The sequence below is a fragment of the Pleurodeles waltl genome, chromosome 7, assembly GCF_031143425.1.
Source record: "Pleurodeles waltl isolate 20211129_DDA chromosome 7, aPleWal1.hap1.20221129, whole genome shotgun sequence".
NCBI lineage: Eukaryota > Metazoa > Chordata > Amphibia > Caudata > Salamandridae > Pleurodeles > Pleurodeles waltl.
Window position 1 is genome coordinate 1,378,825,979 of NC_090446.1, and position 22,852 is coordinate 1,378,848,830.

The 22,852-nt window shown below is 44.2% G+C and overlaps 1 protein-coding gene across 5 annotated transcripts in view; it reads left to right on the forward strand.

Annotated features, from left to right (window-relative positions):
- PPFIA3 (PTPRF interacting protein alpha 3) overlaps nucleotides 1–22,852 on the forward strand; it is a 400,966-nt gene that overhangs the window by 315,258 nt on the left and 62,856 nt on the right. For 2 of the 5 annotated variants that reach the window (XM_069200870.1, XM_069200872.1), the window contains 2 exons: nucleotides 4,818–4,880; nucleotides 11,481–11,507. In XM_069200870.1, the coding sequence (XP_069056971.1) occupies nucleotides 4,818–4,880; nucleotides 11,481–11,507 (90 nt within the window). Of the gene's footprint in view, nucleotides 1–4,814; nucleotides 4,881–11,480; nucleotides 11,508–22,852 lie in introns of all 5 variants that reach the window. The other 3 variants (XM_069200869.1, XM_069200871.1, XM_069200874.1) reach the window with 2 other exon arrangements.

Sequence of the window (22,852 nt, forward strand, 5' to 3'; positions counted from 1 at the left end):
CCTGCCCACATGTAAATAGACATTTGTCTTTTTGTTGTAACAAACTACTCTGGAAATCATGGTAGTTCAGGCTTTCAACAACAGGATCAATCCAAACTCTTTCCAAGACTTCCCTTCCTCATGCACCCACCCTCCCAGAAACAAGTGTTCTCCAGCTAGTATCACCCTTCTTTCAATGGCTGCTGTTTGCTGGGTAGGTGTTCCCATGCATTATAGGGCATTGTTAAAGAGATCTTGCCAGCAGTCCTGGAGGAATTCCATGTCAACTTGGCGCTGACCAGTCAGGATGGACATAATGCAGTATAATATGTCATAAGGTCAGGCCTGGGAATGACCGATTGTTTAGGTAGAGCAGTCAGCACTAGGATGGTGCTCCAGCGCCATGCTTGGATGAGATCCACAGTCTTCTTTGGTGATGTTTAGGCATCAATCATGGATATGCCTTTTGATGGATCTCTCCATGAGGGCAAGAAAGCAGATTCCCCATAGAGTGCTTTATGGAAAGCAGAGCCACAATGCACTCCCTCGGTCTCTCCACACCTGGGCGGCAGCATCCCAACAGCTTTGCCCCTGCTGAGGCATTGCAAGGTTTGCTACAGGAAGTTCAGACTCTTTTGGCAAAAGAAGACATGGAGATAGTCCTGGCTGTTTCCTAGTGCCAAAAAGGATGGAAGTCTTCGTCCTATTTTAGTTCTGCGACCCCTCAGTTTTTCCAGGGCAGATTTCTACTAGGAAAAGTTCATGGCTTAATTTGATCGGAGCCATCCTGGATGTAGCATCTTATCGGCATTCTCTCCAGGTCAGCGACTTCTGGACATTCGGGCTATAATGCAGCTGTTTCAGCCTTGATCCTGGATCTTAGTGAGGGTGGCTCTGAGGCTTCTTGACCAGTTACCTTCCTGCATCCTGCTCGTCACCCATATCAGATGGCATATGAGGGTTCTGCAGTGGGATCTGAAGGCTTAGTGGGCCAGCACCAAGGGAACCCGTCAGATTATCAGGCATTCTCTCCCAGTCAGCGATTTCTGGACATTCAGGCTATAAAGCAGCTGTTCCAGCCTTGATCCTGGATCTTAGTGAGGGTGGCTCTGAGGTTTCTTGACCAATTACCTTCCTGCACCCTGCTTGTCACCCATATCAGATGGCATATTTGGGTTCTGCAGTGGGATCTGAAGTCTTAGTGGGCCAGCACCAAGGGAACCTGTCAGATTACACCTGGGTTTTGGAGGATACTGTGAAAGATCTATATTCGTAGGTGTTCGACTTCTCTTTGCTGCACCTCACCTCGAAAGAGGAATACACACCTTCTTTTGCACCCCTAATACAGCAGTGAGCTTTTACATTGATGGTACTAAAGAATATCTGGTGAACAATGCGTTCTTTCTTGGATTCTATGGGGCAAACAAAGGCAAGGCAGTGCAGAAAAGGACTTTGTCCAAGCTAATGGTCCTCCACATTAAGATCCGCTATGCACTGGTCAAAAAGCATCCTCCAGAAGTACTGAGGGGCCTGTTCCACAAGACTGCTGCCACTGCGTTGGACCACAAAGTGTCTTTTCTGGGGGTTTGTCAGGCCACATCATTGCACAGGTCCACAGAGCATTACTGCCTTGTTAGCGAAGGGAAGAGCATTTTGCATGTTCAGTCCTGCACAACTTTTTGGTCTTAGTCATTCCACATTCTCAGCACTGGGGAAGGAACTGCTTTGGTATCTATTCTAAAGGTGAGGAATCTGCAATTACAAGTGTCCCTCTGAAGACGTTGCTTACTTTCACTAATGCCCTTTCTGGTACATACTCTATCTAACCGCAGATTTCCTCACCACCCTCTCACCTCTCCATTTTGTGGAATGGACTCTTTTTCCAAGTTAAAAAAAAGTCCCAATTCAGAGATCTGCATACTGTCAGAAATAATTGGTTTGTGAGCTACGTGTCTGAGGGTGCAGAAAGTGTCAACAAAGAACCTGACATGAGCATGCTTGAGTGCCGCTTACATGCATTCCAAAAGTAATTTTCAGTAACGACCGGGGTTGAAGCAGAGTTTCTTAACAGCACCTATGAGCAATCAGTTGCTATGCGGTTAGAGAGAATATCCACTAGAAAGAGCATTACCGAAGGTAAATAACTTATTTGCCAGGTCATCACCGATGATGTCCTTATTGAAATTCTGCAGTTGGAGAAGACCCCAAATAGATCTATTGGTGATCTTACAGAATTCACGATGCTAAGCTAGTGCGTCCAGGTTTTACGAACTCATGTTCAAGGAGAATGTGTTACTGATCCGTTGGTCTAGGACATTTCATTTCACATTTCCTCCATTTCCCATGATACCAACAGTGATCATGAAGTCAAGAAAAGCCCAGGAATGAATTATCCTCATAGCCTGGAGGTGCTGTGGCAATATTGGCCTTTAGAGCCTGACTTAGTGATTAGAACTACCACAATGGAAATTTATGTGCAGACAGTTATCTGACCACTGTCTTAGATTACAGTTGTATTAGTAGCCTGGTTCCTGACTTTCTGTAGTATGGAATCCTGAATATCCCACCAAGACTACTTGAGTAAAACAGGCTATGCTTTCAACTGAGGGAGGCTGTACATACGATGCTCTGAGAGGAACAATTCAAAAGACGCAAAGATGAAATGGCATTACTATAGCTGTTTCTCTTAGCAAAGACTTGCTTATAGGTTGCCCGACTTTGGTACTGCTAGCAGTATTGAAACCTATAGAATAAGCACACTACTTATTTTCTTCTTCACTGTACCAATGACAAAGTACTGTCAAGAAGTTATTTAAAAAGGTTCCCCCTTTAATCAGTGTAGCTTCCCATGGTAGTTTACTATACTATTAAACAAATACAAATAAACAAATAAATAGGCTGTGCATTTGAGCTGATACAAAAAGCTGTGCTACCATACCTTGCATGGAGAATGGTGTTTCTTCTGCCTATCACCTCTTTATGCAAGGTTAGCAAGATGCATTTGCTATGCTCCAATGAGTGATATTAAAGGAGCTCTAAAATACTATATATACATAATGTAAGGAAATGAAGAGAGTTGTCAAAGTGTATTAAGTATGGCACTGCCTGCACAGGGATGATGAAATTCACATAGTTTACTGGATTGTCTCCTCTATGGTATGAAGTTTTCAGAAAATGAACCAAAACTCCTTCAGGATGAGCTATGGCCCATTTACCCATAAGACAAGCCGCAGTTGCAGTTGTACTTAAAAATATCCCTGTTGATTTTTTCAGGATACCTACCTAGAGAAATTATTTCACACATTTACTTGACAGTACTGTCTGGATTCTAGACCAGACACCCAACTAACATCACTGCGTCCTCAAACGTTGGTAATGTTGTTTCTCTCTACATGGAAAGGGGGATCTTGCCATTCTATCCTGTGCTTATGATTCTCGGTAAAGATCCCATCATGAAGAAGGAATACATGCTAACTTGTAATCCGGGTTCGTCACCATGAGTGTCTTTACTAAGTTCATGAATAACCTTCCTGTCTTGAGAGAAATGTAGAGAGAACCTTGTCTGGACATGAGTTTATACAATCTCGTTATCTTTAAAATGTTTCAAAATTATCTGCTTCAGACCCTTTTTGAACAGTACCCCATGTGATAGCACAGCGGTCTGTGATTTTAAAGACCAGAGTTGTTTGTCTCTATGTATGGAGTTTTTCAGCTTTATTATAAAAACTAATTTTAGCAGTTAATAGTCAGAAGCCATCAGGTTTTTGTTAATTATTATTAAATTCGATGGTGTTTAACATCTAATATAATACCCTTTTTCAGCTTTATTATAAAACCTAAATGCAGCAGTTCATAAAAGCCATCAGTTTTATTATTTTTATTAAATTGGATCTCTTTAAAAGGACAGGCAATTAATAATGTGCCTTTAGAAGGGGATTTACATTTGTGTTTAAAAAAACGAAAGACCATGGCCCTCATTACGACCTTGGTGGGTGGCTTAAGCCACCCGCCCATATCGTACTGCCGGGCGGCCGCCAATGCAGCCACACTCCTGCCGCAGCCATCAGGAAATCCCCGCCGGCCCAGCGGGGATCTTGGCCGCAACACAGGAGCCGGCTCCAAATGGAGCCGGCGGTGTTGCGGCCGTGCGACGCGTGCAGTTGCCCCCCAGGGGCCCCGCGACTCCCCGTACCGCCAGCGTTTTAAAAGGCTGCCGGTAGGGGGACTCGTAATCCCCTGTGCAGCGCTGGGGGATTGAAACCGCCGGGACCAACGTGGCGGTAAACCGCCGGTCCCGGCGGTGCAACCGCAGCGCTTTCGCTGCGGTCGTAATACTAGGGATTTCACCGCCTGCCTGCTGGTGGTGAAATCCGCCACAAAAACCCTGGCGGTCCAAGACCACCAGGGTTGTAATGAGGGCCAATGTTTTCTCTTCAAACATATTCTGAAATCCTATTTGTGGGCGAAGGTAGTCGGTGTTCATGAATTAGTTTAGATATCTGTAAGGTGAAATAGGTTTAAAATTCAGTAACTTTACACTGCTGTCACAAGCAGCAGCGTATACCAGTACTCTGCAGAACCCCAATGCAAAATGCTGAGATTCCACAAATAAATAGTCCTCCATACAAAGTAATTCAGTCCTCCCTCTTGGAGAGGCACAAAGTACACATACAAACAACACTGTCCCTCCTGTAGGAAAGACTGAGTACATGCACAGGCAACTCCATTTACCTTGATCTGTTTCAGCTCTGTGAGTAAGGTTGAATAAACTATTTGACGATGTTTTTGTGTTCTATGTTGCATTTCTGCTGCTTTTGATAATTTGATGGACGAAGCAGTCTTCCAGCAACGTCTGGATGACCCACGAGGAAATGGAGACTCTGACAGCCAGCACCAAACCGGTAAGTGATAGCCGTGCTCCTAAAGGCCAGTCTCTGTGGTATGGTTGAATGCCCTATAAAGGCTAGTTCCATTGGTATGGCTGTATTCCTGTCACACATAGTCCCTATTGTATAGCTGTGTTTCATTGAAGGAGGAGCCTCTTAATGTGACTGAGACCCCTGTGAACACAGGAGGAGCCTCTCTTTAGTCGTTGAAGGGCAGCTTATGTAACACATCCCAGGATGGTTATCCCAGAAGCTGTATGGCCCCACAGAGTATGTTTATGCCTTTTGCTTCTTCTGTCTAAAATAAACAACAGTGGATGCATGTGATTGTTGTCATTCTCAGGGTCTATTTTGTTGCATGAAATTTTATTAGTCAAGCGCCTTGTGTGGTATTTACATAATTTATTTAAACAGTGAAATATAGTGTATGGGATTCAGTGTCTGTGAGGATACCATGATAATATGGACAAAGAAGCAACTTACTCTTAACAACCCTCCCTCCCACATAAAACTAAGCTCAGCCAAGTCTATCTAAAAGCTTAAACAAAAAAAGTAAATTATGAAATATTTTTAGGGACCAGAAAGAGCCTAATCTGTCCCAATTCTGGTGTCACATGAGTTATATCCTTTCTAAAATCCATCTCTGTTTTTTCCATATTCAAGATGTCACTGTAATGTAGATGATGGGCACTATTCTAACACCAGTTAATAAATATGCCTTCTTCATTATTGAGGATCTATTGTTGCTTCTTTTTTAAAGCAACCCAGGTTCTTTTTGAAGATGCAAAACTCTGTCCCCTCTGAGTCGCACATCAAGCACTGATTCATTTTCAGATCCTAAGACTAAGGGCCAGATGTAGCAAGTCGTTTGCATGTCGCAAACTGCGAAAATCGCAGTTTGCGCCATGCAAACGGCCTCCCGCGATGCACATTCACAAATTGCGAGTCGGTACCGACTCGCAATTTGTGAATGCGACTCGCAAATAGGAAGGGGTGTTCCCTTCCTATTTGCGACTCCTATCGCAATTCAGACTTGCTTTGTGACCGCGAATGCGGTTGCAAAGCAACTCGCAGTTACCACCAGTGTCATACTGGTGGTAACTCATTCGCAAAAGGGAAGGGGTCCCCAGGGGACCCCTTCCCCTTAGTGAATGTCGACAAAAATATTATTTCAGAGCAGGCAGTGGTCCTATGGACCACTGCCTGCTCTGAAAAAAACGAAACCAAATGGTTTTGGTATTTTTTTCATTTTGCAACTCGTTTTCCTTTAAGGAAAACGGGCTGCAAAATGAAAAAAAAAACCTGCTTTATTTAAAAAGCAGTCACAGACATGGAGGTCTGCTGACTTCAGCAGGCCACCATCCCTGTGAGTGCAGGGACTCGCTATGGGGTCGCAAAATGCGACCCACCTCATGAATATTGACACCATTCTGCATATGCTTTTGCGATTCTGAAATTGAGAGTTGCATCGACTCGCAATTTCAGAATCGCAAAGGCATATCTTGCTACATCTGGCCCTAAATCTATATTCTATGCAGTTACCTTTTTTCAGTATGAGTCTATTTGTTCTCCCTTCAACTAAGCTTTTATCCAGATGAACAAGCAGCAATTTTAATAAGTCCAAACTGATCTTCCACTGAACGTAAGAAGGGATGAGTTTCCTCTCCAGGTCCCAAATTAGATTCTCTTTACATTCCAACAGGAAAGTAAATCTGAATATGTACCTAATCACTTTGAAGCTTGTCACATATGCATCAAAAGGAGTTAATAATTTCATGGTTTCCTTTTCGATCACCCTGCATGGGTGCATCATATTCTGGCCTGTCTCTGATTCAGTACGAGGTCAACAAGTGAATTTTCCTAGTCTCCAGAAATGTGCACCAAATATAATCACCCACCATGTTTCCTCCGAAGTAAACATCTAGGGTAGTGAGATTTCTTCACTGTTGACGTCCCAACTTGTGTCTGTCCTCAAAGAACAGGTCCCTGTGGCCTAGTTGTATCTCTAGTAGAGGGTAGTTTTCTGTGGAATGAACCTATCCCCTTTGAACACTGTTCCCTTTGGTATGACTGTGTCTCGAGAAGGGTCAGTCTGCTTCAAAGTTTGGTCTCCGAGAAATGCGTGCGTACCCGTGTAAACACCCTGTGTTATGGCTGTCTGCTATCCTCCTGAAAGGCTCAGTCCCACTGGCATGTCTTTTGCTAAAGCTGGTCTTGTATGGCTGTAATTGAAGTAAAGGTTGGCCCCCACAATACAAGAGAAGGAGTATTGTGCTCCTTTACAAAGATTGTACAGTTTCTTTAACTTATCTTTAGTTGAGAATTGTTTTAGAGTTAATGGAAATGTCTAATGGTCCGTTAGCCCTTGGTCTTATAAACTGGTAAGCATGTTGTACACTCATGACACCACAGTGTGATTTGCTGCATGAAATGTCATCAGTGTGTGAACCTGCTGTTGTTGGGGATACGCATTGAAGAGTGGGAATGTATGGTACTGTTCAGCATCCACATTTCCTATAAATACTTATAGATGCAGATTCCTCTCCTTGTCAGTGTCCTCAAGCACCAGAGTATGCCTGGAAAGCCTCTGAGGGTATGTTCCTGTGGGTGTTCCTCTTTTTCTATGTGCTTCGATGCAGGTCTGGAGCTTGGTTCCTCCCAGTTTTGGTGTTTTACAAACGCGTTTTTGAACATATAAAAAGCAATTTCTTGGCAGAGTGCAAGGATGTTGCTCCTAAATACAACTGGTTTCACACAGTTTTTGTGTCGGAAGCAGATGTCAGGTGTGGATGTACATGACGTCTTCATGTGGTGTCTCGGACCTAAACATGATTCCAAGTCATCTGACATATACTCCCTGATGCACCCGAAAGCTTTCATAGTGTGGAAGTCAAACAGTGTCTTCAAGCAAAGTCAAGGGGCTAGTCAAAAAAGAAACATAGCAAACGAAAGAGAAGTTTTTCAATGTCCAGACGCCCCATATCTTATGGAGATTTCACAGTCACCCTTCCAAAAAATCCGACACTGGACTTGCCTTCCTTTTTGGTGCCAAACCTGGAGCTGATCTGCCTTGAGTTCCCTTGGTCATTATCGACTCTGCAACAACGTGAGGACTTCAAAGATGTCATGCTGCAGATAGTTAAAGGATTGCAGCTGCCTTTAGTGTGGCCTCTGGCCCCATTGACCTGACTAGGGCTGTTTTGGAATATCAGCCACCAGGTCCTCCCCCGCTGCTAACTTATGGCGAAGTTAGTATGTTCCACTTGTGGCATCGTCTCATGATTTACCTCTATACCTCATATCTTGCTTGTCCTTCCCCCTAAGTGTTTTTACATGCATCCCACTGTATAGAACCTTTCTACAGACACCTGTATGAAAGGTGAAACCTTACTCCTTTCCTTCAGATGGGAATCCAGAAGAACTGAGGCTGTGGGTAGGCAAGTGTTTCACAGTGCTCTCTGGCAGGTCATTCTTTGAATCCTGTCTGCCTATTGAGTCAATAGAGTCACAATTTCTGGGGCATGTGAGGATTTTCCTGTGCTGCCTGAAGACCAACGCAGATTTTACATTCTGCTCTGGGCACCACAGACTCAGTTGCTCGTGCAGTGGGCACTGGTGATATTAAGACTCCACATCTAGATGTCTGCCAGAAGAGTTTCTTGAGACATCCATGCTTCATTAATGGCTATGCCATGAGATGGGAGCAGACTTTTTGGAGAAAAGACCATTCCATATCTGGAGCTTTTTAAAAGCTCGGAGTGAACTATAGCTCACTACCTTGGCTCTCCAATTCCACCAATAATACAGGAGGTGGTGGAATTTTATACAAGGGGTCTCGCTGTCTCCCAACAACAGCCATTGCAGCCCATTCATTAATCTACACTGACTTTTATTGGTGTTAGAGGCAGAGCCAAGGGTCTAGGACAGCAGCATCAATCCTCTTTCTCTTCGTCGTCTAGAATCAAGGGTTTGTAGCAGGCCAAATAAGACATTACCTACCCTACTGGTGCTTGATCACTTCAGACCTATGTTGACATGGGGGGAGCTGGGTATGGCCTTGCATTTCTGTACACCTCTCTTAGCATTCACCCACTCCTTATCCCAGCATCGGAGAACCCTGCTAGTATCCTTGCTATAGAATTGTTGATATTGCTTGACAAGAGTGGTATTAAGTGAGGAATAGGCTGTTACACAAATTACTTCCTTGTAATCCTCTGAGGATCTTTACCCTGAAAACATTTTTCTAATTGCCAGAACTTCTACAAGTTGTGTTAGTGAGCTGCATGCCTTGTCTTTTCAGCCTTCATATATTCCTTATAACTGTTTGCCTCACAAGCTAGTACATCAAGGCTTGTACATCTTTTCTTCCAAAAGTGTTACCTTTCCATCTGGGGCAGTCTGTCATATTTCTGACATTCTTTTCTCCATCATATCCGATGAAAGAGTAGATGCTACTCTGGTTGGATCTGCTTTTTGCTTTTAATGTATATATTGATGGGACAAAGAAACACTGTTGATAATCAAGAACTGTTTATAGGGATGTTTAATGTAAAGAAGGGAAAAGCACCCCAGCACAGAACTTATCAAGATCGATTGTCATTAGTGTTTTTATCTGTATTATGCCTTGGCCAAAAGGGTTCCTCCTGAGGGTATTCAGACTTATTCCATAATGCTAAAACTGCCACAACAAACCTAGCATGGGGTTTTACAGTTATAGACCTTTACCATACAGCTACATGGGCACCTCTCAATACTTTCTCTAAGCACTACTGTATCAGTTCTTGCATCTGCAGGGATGTATGACCACTCCTCAGGCACAACTCTCGGAAGGGAACACTGCTGTGGTGCGGATTCATAAGCTGAGGAGCCTGAGGTTAGAAATATCCTTCAGAGAAATAAGATAATTACCTTTGGTAAAACCCTCTTTCTGGTAGATATTCTTATTGCAGGTTTCTCATTGCCTGCTCACCAGTCTTCCTAATATGTGGAGTGCACTTTTTGGATCATAAAGTTCCAAGTTAGTTTTTGCACCCTACCCATTCAAACTCAGTATTGTGAGCCACGCTTTTTGACAGAGAGTGTGGGAAAAATAGAAGACAATTTACATCAGTGTTGGCACCTATATGCGGCGCAGTGTTGTCCTGTCTGAAGGTGAGGTGGATTTGTGACAGAGGCTGATGGTGCCTCCGTTCAGTGCACAGGAGCTATTACAGAAGCTTTCTGGTTTTACTCTGTCGCCAGGGGAGATTCATTAGATAACCAATCAGTGATTAGCTAAAGCAGTCACCGGAATCCATATTACTGAAGGTAAGTGGCTTATTCATCTTGTATTTAGAAAGTAACTGCCATGGATTCAGAATGCATGGCTGATATATCCAGTCTGCTCCTAGCTCTATTGACTTACCCATTTTTACCACTGATCTGTTGCTTCCCCTTACGCCTTTAATGTCTTCCTTTTTACCACTCTGCTTTACTTGTTCTGTCCTCTGTCCATTTCCCTTTCTTTTAGCTATTGCTCGTATTTTCTCTTTTGCCTTTCATTCACTCCTTTCTCTTCCTCACTCAAGTACTCTCTTCAGCCTTCTCCTTTCTCCCTTGCCTTCCCCCTCACACCTATGTTATCTTTACCACCACTGTCGCCCTTTTCTCCTTTTATCCATTCCCTCCTTTTTCTCTCTACATTTCCCCATTTTGCCCATACTTCCTCACTCAGGCCCTCCTTTATATCTGTTATCCTTTCTTAAAGCCATCCCTCATCTCTTGTGGGACCTCATGCTCATACGCTTCCACTTTTTACTCCTTCCTTCACCTGTCCCTTTTCTAGTTAACCCAACTTTTTCCGAATTCCCTCAGACCTGCCTTCTTCCCCCAGGTACAGACATCCTCACCACTCTCCTTCCTTTCCTCACTCTCCTCCTTCAACCTGACTCCATTTTCTGTTGCCAGTGACAACAGAGGGTCTAATGGAAAATCTCAAGTCGTCCAGTGCAGAGCACCTTCCTAAGGAAAACCTGCAAATAGCAGATAGAAGTTTGCAGAGTAGTGAAATGAAGCACACCGTAATCAAGCTGTAACCCACCGAAACATACATGGGAAAATTGAAAGCAATAAGGCTAATTTCCTACATCTTAAGGGCTCTTTCCATTGGGAAAATCCATAATTAGTACACAGGCAGAGATATACTCACATGCCCAAAGTAACCTATCTGAAATGAGAAACCATACTCACAAGCATTAATGGAAAGTCGCCAGACCTGTTCCCATAGGGCCTTCCCACATTAATGACTGCATGCTTTGTGAGGGTGTGAAAGGTTGCAAGGCTTGACCCTTTTAAGGGCCCTTGCCACTGGAAAACCAGCAGACAATAGCCAGTACTATCATCGGTCATGCAACATCACCAAAAGGACAAGGAATTAGCAAACACGCCCTCCCACCCTCACTTTATCCCTTTCTCTCCCGATCTGTTTCTCACTCTCTTTCCTCAATGCTCTTCTTCCTCCTCTGTCTGTATTGCTGCCTACACATGCCTTGCTTCCTTAGAGCACGCACTAACCTCTTACTAACAGGCCTTTTCTCACTTTCTCCTCTTGATGCCATAACCTTTAACCTCTGGCAGGAGACCAAGGAGATCAGCTGGGAACAGGTACGAACATATAAAATGATGTAATGCTAAAACTAGTTGTGTGCTTAATGTGTGATTTTGTTCCTCTTTCAACCTTTAGAATTGGCCAATGCACCTGTGTGAAATCTAATCATGAGGATTGAGTGTGAGGCCTGAGGGCTGGGTCACGTGTGCGGCCTCTGTGCTCACTTTTCAGACACAATTAGTGCAACCCTGGACTGCACAGTGATGTTGAGGCTAGGACAGGTTCTGTTATTCTGCAGTAGTAGTACTTATGTTATTTTGCTGGTTAGGTACCTGGACACTGTTTAGAGATACTTGATAGCCACTTGTGTAACATACCTCTACTGTGCAGGATGTATATGATATGTTATGTCTAATGTGTTAGGTTGGCTGCTGGTTTACACTGTTGGAGCAAAATATTATTGTTGTTTACCTGACATGACCATTATCAAATTACAGTGAGTATTGGATATAAACTGTTATTTAGGATAATGCCATTTTCTAATAAGGGGTCGAAGAAGGGTGTTTATGTTGATGTCTAACTTATTCAATATAGTTTTATTGCAATAAGCATAATAGCGCACATTTCCTACTGGGCATGTCCCTAACAGGGGTGTGGAATTTATTAAAATATCTACTTTTCCAGGGGACAGGTTGCTTCTCAAATCTACTTGTCCTGTAAAAAGATCTACTTGTCCCTTTGGTGCCATGTAGTGTGGCGACAAATTATGGCAGCAATCTCATTATGTAAGAGCTCTGATAATAGCCTCTCTGATTATGCCAGGGCTACTACCTTAGTAGGGCTTGAATACTTGCAGTTTCAATGCCTACTGTAGCAATTTCCTTATTTTGCCACCTTTCTGCAGATCTGCACACTGGGGCTGGAGGAAGCAGTAAGCAATAGTTCCAGGGCTGGAATGCCTTTGAGTCTGAAAACCTACTAACCTGCATGTTTTAAAGATTTTCACCAGCTTCTCTCTAATATTTTCCCATAATAAGAAAGGTTGGACATTTACTCCTGACAATGGCAGAATTAGAACTTCTTCCAGGGTTGGGAAGAAAGTGGCTGAAGGGAAAATGAACTTGCAAATGCTCAATAGATTTTCACATGAGCAAATCTACACATCATATTTACCCATGCTAAAATACAGTTCACAAATATTTTATAGGGGTACGACATATACCATGGGTGCACTTTTGTGACTTTCTTTAAGAATTTGGGGCCACATGTCGGTAGGTTCAGATTTGCGACCCGCAAATTGCGAGTCAGAGTGACTCGCAATTTGCGAGTCGCAAATCCAAATGTAGGATGGTGTCCCTGACACCATCTGTGATTTGCAAGGGCTTCGCAAATGCCCACCTCATGAATAATCAGGAGGTGGGTCGCAATTTACGACCCCCTTGCGAATGGCGGCCCTCACAGGGATGGTGGCCTGCTGGAGACAGCAGACCACCATGTCTGTGACTGCTTTTCAATAAAGCAGTTTATTTTTTTTTTGTAATGCAGTCCGTTTTCCTTAAATGAAAACGAGATGCATTACAAAAACGAAGAATGAAATGTTTTCGTTTCATTTTTTCAGAGCAGGCAGTGGTCCACTCTGAAAAAATGTTTACAGTGACATTCACAATGGGGAAGGGGTCCCATGGGGACCCCTTCCCTTTAGCGAAAGTGTTAGCACCCATTTGAAATGGGTGCAAACTGCGATTGGTTTGCTCCCGCGGTCACAAAACAATCCTACATTGCACTGCGAGTCGCAATTAGGAAGGGAACACAAACCCGTTTTACGATTCGATAACCAGGTTACCGAATCGCAAAATTGAGTTTGTGCATCGCAATGTGCTTTTTGCACGTCGCAAACAGCGAAAGTCGCTGTTTGCGACATACAAAAAGCTACCTACATGCGGGTCTTGGTCCCTAATTAGGTCTGGTGTTAACAAAGACATTTTGTTTTTATTAAACTTCTATTTCTCTCTCTTTCGGCTGGCTTTACTGTGAGTGATCGCATTCTGCTCTTCCACAAGGAGCATATTGGCACACAAAGTAGTTTTGTTCAGTGTCAGGAACTACAGTGGCAATCAGTGACGTAACGAAACTGGAGGGTGCCCCTTTGCAAAGAACATGGAGGAGCCCCCTCTCCAGACTTACTCAGGCCAGGTGCTGTGCTGAAGGGGCCCCCTGGAGGGCGGCTGCGGGGCCTTTGTTATGCCACTGGTGGCAACGTGTGCTTTTAGAGTTGAATTTTTTTTTTTTTTTGCCAGTGTTTGTTACAGTGTTGAGGGCCTGGTAGCTCCCACAACAATAAAGTGTTAGAAAAGCCATGTCAAAACAAGACACACATTGATGAAACTAAAAGACTTATAAAAATATGTCAGATCAGTTGGCTTTGTCAGTGTTTGTTTATTTTCATGCTTCCCATAATCATGTTGAAAATTGTTACACTGATTTTCCATTAGAAATAGTTTTGGGAAATACTAGCATGCATCAACACATTTTACTAAATGACACTTCATTTGCATCTAATCAGAGAGCATTCTGGGAGCATTATACTTAGCCTCATAGCCTAAACTTTTCAAACATGTGTATACACTTTTTTTTTTTTTTGTACTGGAACCAACGTCAGTAGTGAAGTGTGACCTTAAAACATCTATTTACAGCACTCACCCTAATAATGAAGGCTTTCAAATAATGAACCATAAATACAAGTTCGAACAGCATTATCTTTTGGAAACACATTACCTCAACTGCAGAGAGTTCCACTCTCTGTAAACAGGCAGCCAAAGGGTTTGTGCTGCAGAGGGTTGGGCCTACTTGTCCCAAGGACAAAGTAAATATAAAAACTTGTTGCCCTTGACCCCAAACAAGATGTCCCGGGCGTCGGGTGATAGGAATTCCACATCCCTGCCCTAAATGCGTAAAGCACTTAGCTTTTGTTTTGTCTTGTAGTACAGGTCTATGTCATTAAGATAATGTTCCTTCTACAATGTTAATAACATTGATTTCCCATGTTATTTTCATCATGCCCAACAACAGAAGCTTTCTAATTAAAGTATTTGAGCCACCAAAAGGCAGATGGTGTGCAAATATGTAATAACTGTCCTTCACATAATCAATCAATCATGAATTAGTATGGCACACCTATCACTCGTGAGGGTATCCAGGCGCATCCTTGCGAACATTTACAAATTATCAACATACAGTAATAACATTACTAGCTATTACAAGTCCAAAGGTATGGTGTTTGACTTTGTAAGTTCAGTAATTGTTACTTGTTTATGTGTAGTCCATTCAGATATGGTTTAACTAGGAATCGATAGTTACTCCACTCCCAGGGTGATAAAATTAAGAGTGTAGCGAAAGCAGAGTTACTCCGCTCCTATTAAGATATGTGTTCCTTTAATCTTCAATAGGATAGATTGCAGAATATTACTTAGTACCCTGAGAGATATTTGTGAAGTGCACCTAGGTGGGGAGTAAAGGAATGCATAGAACGACCCAGTTCAGAATATGTTTGGGAAGCTCGGCCAGATAAGAATATGGGAAGCACAAAAAGGTATCCGGGGTGATATTTGTGTTGAGGGTATCTCTGAAATTAGTAAGCTTTTGTTATGTGTATCCTGTGTGATTCAATAGGGAACATGTAGTGATATTCAATTATTTTAGCTCCTGAACTTATTCATGCTTGTCATACATAACCTAGAGGAACAGAAAGTGCATTTAGAGCATTGGTAGGTAGAAAGTTAAAGAAAGCAACTTAGATGTTGCCTCAAAAAGCTAGACTAAAGTCTTGGGGGTGATTAGGTAGTACTGCAATAAACCCTTAAGGCAGGGGTTGACAGTTACTTGAATCCATTGCCTCAAACCTTTTCATTGTTCATACACTTCCAGGAAATGCTCATTAGCCAAGTCTCATCCACCACTAGATGTTGACTACTACCACAAGAGGTCTTTGTCTTACAGTAACGTATGAAATGAACACAATTTCTCACCCTTGACAACTAGTCTTTTGGTCTTTCGCCAAACCTCTACACCACAGGTATAATTTTACTAATAGATTTGGTAACACTAAAGAATACACCCAAAAAACTGATATTCATTGAGTCTGTTAGGGGACAAATTTCCAAAAACTGAGTACAGTGGCTTTCTCAGTGGCTTAACAGATGCCATCATGCCCCTGCTCGAGAAACCATCTGCTGACCCAGCCACTCTCTCCAACTACAGGCCCATCTCCTTCCTACCATACCCAGCCAAAGTCTTAGAGAATCTAATCAACCAATGCCTCACTGACCACCTCAGCAACAACCAACCTCAACACCACGCCGTCCGAATTCAGGCCAGTCACAATACAGAAACAGCACTCATCGCTACCATAGACAACAGTCTCTTGATCCTATACAGAAGAAACACAGCAGCCCTCTTTCTCCTGGATCTCTCTGCTGCATTTGACATGATTTCACACAGTCGAGCCTCTTCAGGTGCCTGCTTGAGATCGGCATCCAAGAACTCACCCTCCGCTGGATCTTCTTCTTAACAGATAGAAGAAGCTGTCAATCTGGCACCTTAATCCTCAGAAGCCATCAAACTCCTATGCAGAGTGCCTGAAGGTTCATCGCTCAGGTTTATCCTCTTCAGAGAATGCATGATCCCTCTGGCAGGAACATCAAGAACCTCAAACATCATTGACCGCAAATTGGATAAGTCTGCGTCATTGCTGCCTCCTGCTTTCCCACGCTGAAGATGCTGAGAAAGATCTTCAACCACCACCAGAAAAACCGTCACTCAAGCCCTACTCCCCAGCAAGTTGGTAAACAGGAGCATCCTCTACGCCGCACTCACCATGCATCTCAGCAAAAGGCTACGAACCAACCAGAACTCAGCAGCCAGACTCATCCTCAACCTCCCACACATCACACCACACCTCAGGGAGCTCCTTTGGCTCCCAATAAACAAACACACTCATTTCAAACTCCTCACACACACATTCAAGGCACTGCACAATTGAGGCCCCACCCACCTGAACAGTTGCATTTCCTTCCACCAGCCACCAAGACACCTCTGCTCTGCAGGACTTATACATGTTAACATCCTACCCATTCACAGAAGCAGATCTGAAGGATGGGTGTTCTCCCACATTGCTCCTAAAGCTTTGAATGACCTCCAAATCCACATCAGAGCCTCCTCTCATCTTGAATTCCGCACGAAGCTGAAGAACTGACTTTTAAATTAACCAACCTACCCACGTATAGTGGATTCTTTTAGAGCTATTCAAAGGTCTGATTTGTGTGAACTTATGCTGTGCGCTTTTTGGAAAAGCATAATAGAACAGATGCTGGCTTTTTGTAGGCTTATACCAAATTCCATGTCACCAAAGAAGGGAAATTATTAGCTAGCCCTGGGGTGTCTTGAATCCAAGATAAATATTAACATCAACAGCTTCAAACCGAGCGTCGACATACAAATTAGGAACTACATTGTTTCCTAGTTTGACAGACGGGATATCTGTAATTGATTACATCAATTTTGACAGCCTTTTAATTCTTATGAACTGACATAGTAATAATTAGTGATTAGGTTTGCTCAGTGGCTTCATTAGCTTTCATGGGGTGAACCAATAATTTGTGCTGTAAATGGCTGTTCAAGTACATTTCAATGAAATTTCTTTTATCTGCCCTGTCATATTTGAGAAATAGTTAGCCAGTGGGTTGGGTTTGCCCGCTGCTAGGATGGAAAAGTCCTCCAAATGTTAATGGACGTGCACCCATTCCTTAAATGTCCAACTGTACTGATGTCTGGATCCCTAATACTGATTTTTATTGTCATAGTCAAACACAGATCATGCATGTGTGCCATCCTGTCTCATGGATTGCAGTGTTGTTAGACTGGGAGGATCCCAAAGTGTTGCCCTCATAGCAGTGAGAGGCTACTTCCTTCACCAGGTGTTCATTGCAAAAAGAACCGATGATTGATGGATGGAATGCTGAACAATGTCGAACATTCACCCCAATCACATTTCTGGACCTAAATCCATTGGGTTTTTTTCTCGCCACGCCATTCCATTTGGGACCCAGACATATGCAAATCAGTGTTGACCCTCAAGTGCTGAAGGGGCACTTTGGCCCAGTTGCTCAGAATCCACAGTAGGAGAGGCCCTGGGACGTCAGGAGTAAAAGGCCTCAACCCCCAGTAACCCCTACTTGACCCGTGGCCCTCTGAAAGGGGTTTGACACCCACTGGTTTATTTGAGGGTGTAGGAGGCTGGCCCTCTATGTTGTGTGCAAAGCTAGGCACACTCTACAGGGGGTCCAGGCAACCACAAGTTGGTTTCCAGAGGCAAAAATAGATCACCTAATGTTCTAATCTTTGAAGTAGCTTGGTCGAGCAATTAGGCTAATCTTTGAGAAGTACAAAGCATTTGTTGTACTCACAGTATCAATCATGCATCTCCCACATTTGAAGGAATAACTCGACCAATTTATAAAAATACTTCAGATTTTTATATACATTTTAAGACTAGGATTATTAAAACTGGTTAAGTACTTTTTAAGATATGGATTTTGGAAGTTTTAATAAATGCAGTCTTTCTGTGCATAATTGTGCACCATAGGAGTCAATAGGCAGTCACTTTTAAAAATGCATATTAAATCACACAGCGAGTTTACCAAGTTCCGCTTTTGCAGGTTGGTCTAGGTCGTCGGTGGGCACACTGTGCCAGCTGGGGAGGTTCAGGCGGCTCCTAGTTCCGGCAGGGCCACTGAGGGGGACCACTTGGAAAAGGGTGGTTCTCACAGATTTAAAGGTGGTGCCTTGGGGTCCCCTTGTGCTGTCGAGGTCGCAAGGGTTGAGGGACCCTTGGGACACAGCTGGTTCCTTGTTGTAGGGCACTGGGCGGCCGGGTGCAGAGCGAGTTGGGGATCCAGGAGCTGTACGCAATGGAGTCCTTTGGAGCTGGAGGTAATCCTCTTTGAGGGCTACTTACAGGAAAATGGGGGCACTCTGGTGGAAGGTCCGGTGTGTTCCCGAAGTCCCTCAACTGGGGCTTCCTCCTGATCCTTTTTCAGCTCTGGGGGAGCTGGTTTTCTTGTTGTCAAATGTCAGCTGACCAGTACCCAGGGTATTGGTACAGTATGGCCAGCAGAGGGCGCAGTACCACCAAACTTGGCACACCTGCAACGTTTGTCCTGGTTGTCGTTGGCTCTGGCTGCGACTTACGGTTCAGGAGATATCGGCCGGTCAGTGAAGTGACCCTCAATGGGTTTTTGGTTCTTTGTTGGTTGCAGATTGGTACCCCCACTCTGGAGGGAGATCTTGGGCGATTGTTGAAGCCTGGCGGTCCTCTGGGTTTCTTAAGGCCAGTCCAGCGACCAGCTCGTTTGCCGCAACGTTTGTCGGTCCTGGGTGCAGTAGGCAGGGTTTGGCGCCTTTTTTTTGTGCAGTAAGGCTACAGTTCTCGAGCCTTGGATCTTCTTTGGGCTAGTCGTCTTTGTTATTTCAAATCTGATTATGTGGTCTAGGGATGCCCACTAAATACTGAATTTAGTGTTTTTTTTTAGGGGGAACCTGGTAGAGTCCAATGGGTCACTTACATTTGGGTGGCTACACCCACTGTAGGGACCACCTCCTGTGGGAAGGGTCACTGCCCTAACTAGCTATTTTCCTTCCATCTAAGATGGAGGAAAATGAAAAAGTGGGTCCACCACGCAGGCAACACCTTAGGGGTGGTGCATGCCAGGTGAGGCCACTCCCCCTACCCTTTGTTAGGTTTCCTGTATTTGCTCCCACCAAAAGTGGGGGTTTGCAAAGGGGGATGCCATCTGCTGCGAGCAGCAGGCTTGGGGGTCGAGTTTCAAGGGCGGTAAGCCTTTTGAAGCTTACCGCCAGGACAGTGCACATTCCTGAGTGAGAGGGTGTTAACTCCTCCACAAAGGAAGGGCATTGTCTTACAAACCAGAGAGGCAGGGCTCCCCCCACAAGGTTTGTATATCGGCTATCTGGAGGTGGCAGCTGGATAGGACCAGTCAGCAACCGAACCAGAATAGTTAGTTTTTGCAGGGGGCACCTCTAAGGTGACCCCTGGGGACATTTTAGGGATAACTCCGATACTGGCACCAGTTTTGATTTATCATTCCGAGTAGTTTAATATCAAACAACCCGGGGTTCAGAGTGTCCATCATGTAGCTGGGAATCTTGTGTTTGACCAGTGTCCAGCACATGTATTCAAATGGCTGCTCTGTTCACTCACTATGTCCCAGGTGTGGCAAGGGCACAGTAGGGGCATATTGCTCATGCAGCTTTGCCCTCACATATAATATGGAGCACCCTACCTTAGGGCTGTAAGGCCTGCCAGATGGGTGTCTTAACCATAGTAAATGCAGTGTATAGTGGACAGGGCACACAGGCAGTGTGCCATGTCGAGTTTGTATTTTAGGTTTGAACCAGGACACTCAGCCTGGATGCATGGCCCTAAAGGGTGGCACAATCAGTGCTGCAGCCCTTGAGGGCCTACACTTAGTACCCCATGTCCTGGGTACATATGTATCCACTTACTAGGGACTTATAGTGGTAGTTAAGGGTGTATCCAATTTTGCCAATGCATCAGAACAGGTTTAAGGAAAGAGCTCTGGCCCAGGGAACCTGGTTAGCAGGGGCCCTGGGCATTACAATTTCTAGGACTCATCAACATCAGGCAAAAAGTGGGGGGCTAACCATGTCAAAAAGAGGCCCTTTCTCACAGAGGGAAGCTGAAAAATACTGAGTAACTTTGATTCCATCATACTACCATTGCTAGAAAGCATTTAAATGATTTATGGGATATTTAATTGAACAGATGTTGCACTATTTATATTGGCCACTGGGTGGAAATAGAGGTTGATCGAGCAAAATATTGCCTCTCTTGCACTTTTTTCCCTACTTTGAAGTACCCTGCACATTTCTGCAGTGGGAACAGTTTGTTGTGGTAAACACACGCTTGATTTCTGTAATCAAAGAAACAAAGTTGTTTCTTTCTAATCCTAATCTGCTCACATGATTATTTATTTGTGCTGGTGAATGCTAATTTGCCGCAACATTTTTTTTTTTAAACTTAAGTTAACATGTCGGATATCTGTTGTCGATATAAGCTCATCTATACAGACTTTTACTTTTGTTGATACTTGATCTTGAATTTTTTTCACAGGGGTATTAGATAGGATGTACCTCATTGCTAGAGCCACCTTAGTCTAATTTCTGTGCCTCTAGTTGGATGTAACATTAATGATGATAAAACTGGAACACCCAAGACTTGGGTGTGTGCTTGTCCTTAAGCTTGACTTTTTGACACAAACTACTAGACCAATATGCTAGCCTGAGTTTATTTCCATGTCGCAAATGTGTTCCAATATGGTATAGATACAAAGGTTTACCTCCTCAAATCAATTTCAGTGCTTTGTCATGTTCTAAAATATGTCAGTGTTTATTAATTACTCTAACAATGTGTTGCTCTAGCGGACCCTAATGCCTCACTTTCTAGACTTACACAAATTTGTACAATATTTGGTCAACACTTGGGCTACACTATAAATTGGTGTCTCCTTCAGGGTAAGATGCCTCGTCTGCCACGAGAATGCAAAGCGAAGGTGGCAGAGAATGTCTTCCACTACCTGGGTATATTGATCACTACAGACCCCGGTCTTTTTTTACAATGAAGACCTCCTGCCCCCATTGATGAGACTGAAACAGGATGTCAAACATCAGATATCCTTGCCTCTCTCACATTTAGGCAAAGCAGCCCTCTTTAAAATGATGTCCCTGCCACGTTTCCTATATGTCCTTCAGAACACGCCTTATCTAGTACATGTAGCTAGGGGAAGGTATTATATGGTATGACTAGGTAGTCTTACCATGGAATACCAACACAATACACAGTAGTGGACCTCAGATTCGTGGCAAAGAGCGGACAGGCTACTTAGAGGAACATTTGTAATGCATTTCACATTACCAAGATGGACGATCAGTAAATGACACGATTCAACACAAATCTGACACCAATTTAGGAATATAGTATAGGTTTTAATCTTAATTTACATACCAAAACGAATTTTGTAGCTTTTGTACAACCAGAGTTGTGAATTTGTAAGTCTCTGGAAAATACAGTACTTTGCAGATTTAAAGGACTTTCATTGAAGTCAATGGGGGAAATAACAGTGTGCACTCGGGCACTTCAAGGGTGAGTTCCGGTGAACCCACTGGAACTTAAGGTGCTGCGGGGACGTAGACCAAGTGTCAACAGTCAAACTTTTGTTAACTTGCCCAGGGAGTCCCGTTTCAGAGGTGACTTGGCTGTCCTTGGTGCTGAACGGTCCGCAGTGGCTGGTGCGTTTTGCACTCCATGCAAAACTGGACTTGGGGGTGGACTCACACTCCACCCTTCGGATGTAGAGGTCTTTTGGGGGCCAGGACCAGGATTCAATGCCTAGATCTTCACCACTTTGTCCGGTGGCTCTGGGTGCAGAGGTAGCTCCTAGCTGTCAATCACTGGGCTGGTCGTGTCAAAGCTACTTTGCTGCTCCAGTCGAAGTCACTTTCTTCAGGCTGCAAACCCACAGGAGGGGGATCATTGGCGATGTATGTCTCTATGCTGGGCGTGCTCTGGAGTCGGTGAACGTTGTGTGGCCGTCAGTTTTTGTGCAGGCGGCAAACAAGCCTTGGTACCTGCAATGGTGGTCCATAAGCATTCCCGTGGCTGCAGGGCGTTTGGTAGGGAATAGACACTTGAAACTTGGCATGGGCTTCACTCCCACTCCTTAGATGCTGGACACCCAGTTTCTTTGGAGCCAGGCACTCAGAGCCCGTTGGGTCGCAGTTCTTCGTCCTCAGCACTTCTTTACTCCTGCAATTTGCAGGTACTGGTGCCACCAGTAAGGGGAGTCTTCCTTGGGGTTTCGGTGACCACGGGGGTCCCTCTGGTCGGGACCAACAAGTTTTCACCACTAGCACACGCCAGGCCCACAGTTCAAGTACTGGTTTCTGCAAGTCCCTCTGTGCCCTCTTCTTCACTCTATGGCTGGAGTCCTGGTCCTGTTGGTGAAGGCATCTCTTTGTGCTTCTTTCTTCTTGTCCAGGTCAGAGCTAAGTTCTTGTGCCAGGGGGCCCCTTAAATCCTGGCCAATGGGCTACTGTCCCTGCCACTAATCCACCCCTGCAGTGACGACTTCTGTGGGGAGTGTGTCACTTTCTTCCCAGAACCCACTATTCTAGGGGTCTGTCAAGATGGGAGAACCCTTCCTAGGCCGTGCATTCCTCCTAGCCCACCCTCAGAAGAATGGCTAATTTGAGGGAGGTGCACGCCTCCTGCATATCTAATTTCCCGTCAGCCTGGCCTGGCCAGGCA